At 67.9% G+C, this 2,239-nt stretch overlaps 1 protein-coding gene across 2 annotated transcripts in view; it reads right to left on the minus strand.

Moving 5' to 3' along the window:
- Positions 1-285: 285 nt before the first annotated feature.
- The window catches only part of PRKCSH (PRKCSH beta subunit of glucosidase II), a 12,560-nt gene continuing 10,606 nt past the window's right edge, over positions 286-2,239 (minus strand). For both annotated transcript variants that reach the window (XM_024745963.1, XM_024745964.1), the window contains exons 10-12: positions 1,447-1,533; positions 939-1,170; positions 286-461 (exon numbers count right to left, since the gene is read on the minus strand). In XM_024745963.1, coding sequence (XP_024601731.1) covers positions 310-461; positions 939-1,170; positions 1,447-1,533 — 471 coding nt within the window. In that variant the 3' untranslated portion in view covers positions 286-309. The remainder of the gene's footprint in view (positions 462-938; positions 1,171-1,446; positions 1,534-2,239) is intronic.

Genomic DNA, 2,239 nt, shown 5'->3' on the forward strand with positions numbered 1-2,239 from the left:
CCGAGGCTGGTGGGGGAGCCACCGAGTTTGGGTTTCTGCGAGACGAGCTTGAAGGGGCAGAGCCGGTAGACGTACCTATCACGGGATGGAGTGCGTGGGTAGGGGAGACCCGGGCCCCAACCTACATGACATCCCCCCCCACCCCGCAGGGGGCACACAAGTATCTCGAACTCCAGTGACTGCTCCTAAGCCCCCCTCCTCACTCCCCCCCTCCTTGCTCAGCAGGCTGGGCTCTGCTCCCCATCACCTGGGGACCCTCCCTGCAGGAGCCACTGCCACCTTGCCCGAGGTCACCCGGGCGACTCCCCATCACCACCTCCCCTGGGGAGCCCAGCAGCAGGCAGCTGTGGGGCCGGTGCAGACGGCACTGCGGCCACACAGGCACCCATACCTGATGGACTCCTCCACGTCCTTCAGGGACCGCTCGGCCTCTTCAAACTTGTTGCGGGCCTCCTGGGCAGCTGGTGGGGGCAGGGAAGGAGATCAGAGGTGCCCCGACTCCCAGCCAGGAAGAGAGGGAAGGGGATGCCGCAGCCACGCCGGCTTCCCCCAGCCCCCGGGCCTGCTCTGGGTGAGGACTGGGCCCACGAAGATTCTGTGGGCCTCGCCAGCCCCAGGGCAGACCCCACCCCACTGCCTGGGCTCTCAGCTCCTGCAGGAGCAGGGCCAGGGCTCCCGGGGCCCAGCCGGCTCCTCACCTGCCAGGGGTGAAACAAATAAGCAACAGCCCGTGAGGAGGCAGGAGGGCCCCTGGGGCCAGTGGAGGCGGTGCTAGCCATCCCCAGGCCCCAGAAGCCCCCTCCAGGCCACCCGAAGTCCCCTGGGCTTGCTCGGGGCCAGCCTCAGCCCGCCTCTGGGAGCAGGTAAGGCCTCTTTCTTGGGCCCCTGCAGGTGCAGGCGATGCAGAGGCGTTCACCCCTCCCAGGCTCCACCCTCACCATTGATGAAGGCCTGTGTCTGCTCATCGTAGGGCGGCATTTTGTCCTCCTCTGCAGGGACCCCTGGCACCTGGGAATCCTCGTCCTCCCCCTCCTCCCCGCCCTCCTCCTCCTCTGTCTCCTCTTCTTCCTCGTCCTCCTCCTCTGCGGGCTGTGAGGGCACCAGGGGCTGCTCCTCCTTGGGTTCCGTCAAGGCAGGTACAGAAGGCGACGGCAGGTCGGTGGGCAGCACCTGGCAGATGTGCGGAGCGGTCGGTGCTGTGGACTCGGGAGTCCACCTCCCACCCCCAGGGCTTGGGTCCAGGCCTCGTGTCTCTAGCCCTTCCCAGGAGCCTGGCGGGAGGGAGGGACAGTCAGCTGGGAGTGGGGAGGCCTCTGTGGAGGGGGTGGGGTTGCCCAGCTGGCCAGGGTGGCCCGGCGCCAGAAAACGGAGGCCGTTCCTTCGTGAGGCATCGAGGGGCGGGGCGAGGGGGGGCAGGACCACATCCCTTTCCCTCCCCCCACTGACCTCGGACCGGTACTTGTCCCGGATGGCAGCCCAGATGCGGTCAGAGAAGGAAGCGGCATCTGTCTGCGTGTCTCCCCCGAGAAGGGTCTGCGTGCGTTATGTTGGGGTGGTGTCAGGAGCAGAACCTCCACGTGCCTCCCTGCACCCCAGGCACTCTCGGAGAGGGTGGGGGGGCCCCTCAGGCCGTGGTGCCAGGCACAGCACGCCCTGACTTCCCATGGCCAGGCCAGGGCCAGGCTGGGTGAGGCGCGGCAGCCAGAAGGGGGCAGCACAGGCCTGTGGGAAAGGAGCGGGGCCAGAGAGGTGTCGGGTGGGGACTGGAGAGACCAGGGAGGGAAACTGAGAGGCAGGGGCACCAGAGGTGCCCAGGCCCTCGGAGAGAAGCTCCTAAGCCCCCCTCCTCACTCCCCCCCTCCCTGCTCAGGCCCAGGACCTCCCAGCCCACCCCCCCCGCCTGTCCGTGGGGGACGCACTCATTGGTGGTGAGCTCGTAGCACTGGCTGTACAGGTAAGCAAACTCGCCGTTGGGACCAAAATCAAAGGAAATCTCCTGCTCCAGGTTCCTAAAAGGGGAGGCCGGGAGCTTAAGCGGAAGCTGGGGCCGCCGCAGCCCGACTCAGGACAGCACAGGAAGGCCCGCTCCGGTGGCAGAGGGCCTCTTGGGGGCTGGGCTCTGCTCCCCATCACCTGGGGACCCTCCCTGCAGGAGCCACTGCCACCTTGCCCGAGGTCACCCGGGCGACTCCCCATCACCACCTCCCCTGGGGAGCCCAGCAGCAGGCAGCTGTGGGGC

Source organism: Neophocaena asiaeorientalis, unplaced genomic scaffold (genome assembly GCF_003031525.2).
Source record: "Neophocaena asiaeorientalis asiaeorientalis breed wild unplaced genomic scaffold, Neophocaena_asiaeorientalis_V1.1 scaffold357, whole genome shotgun sequence".
NCBI classification, from domain to species: domain Eukaryota; kingdom Metazoa; phylum Chordata; class Mammalia; order Artiodactyla; family Phocoenidae; genus Neophocaena; species Neophocaena asiaeorientalis.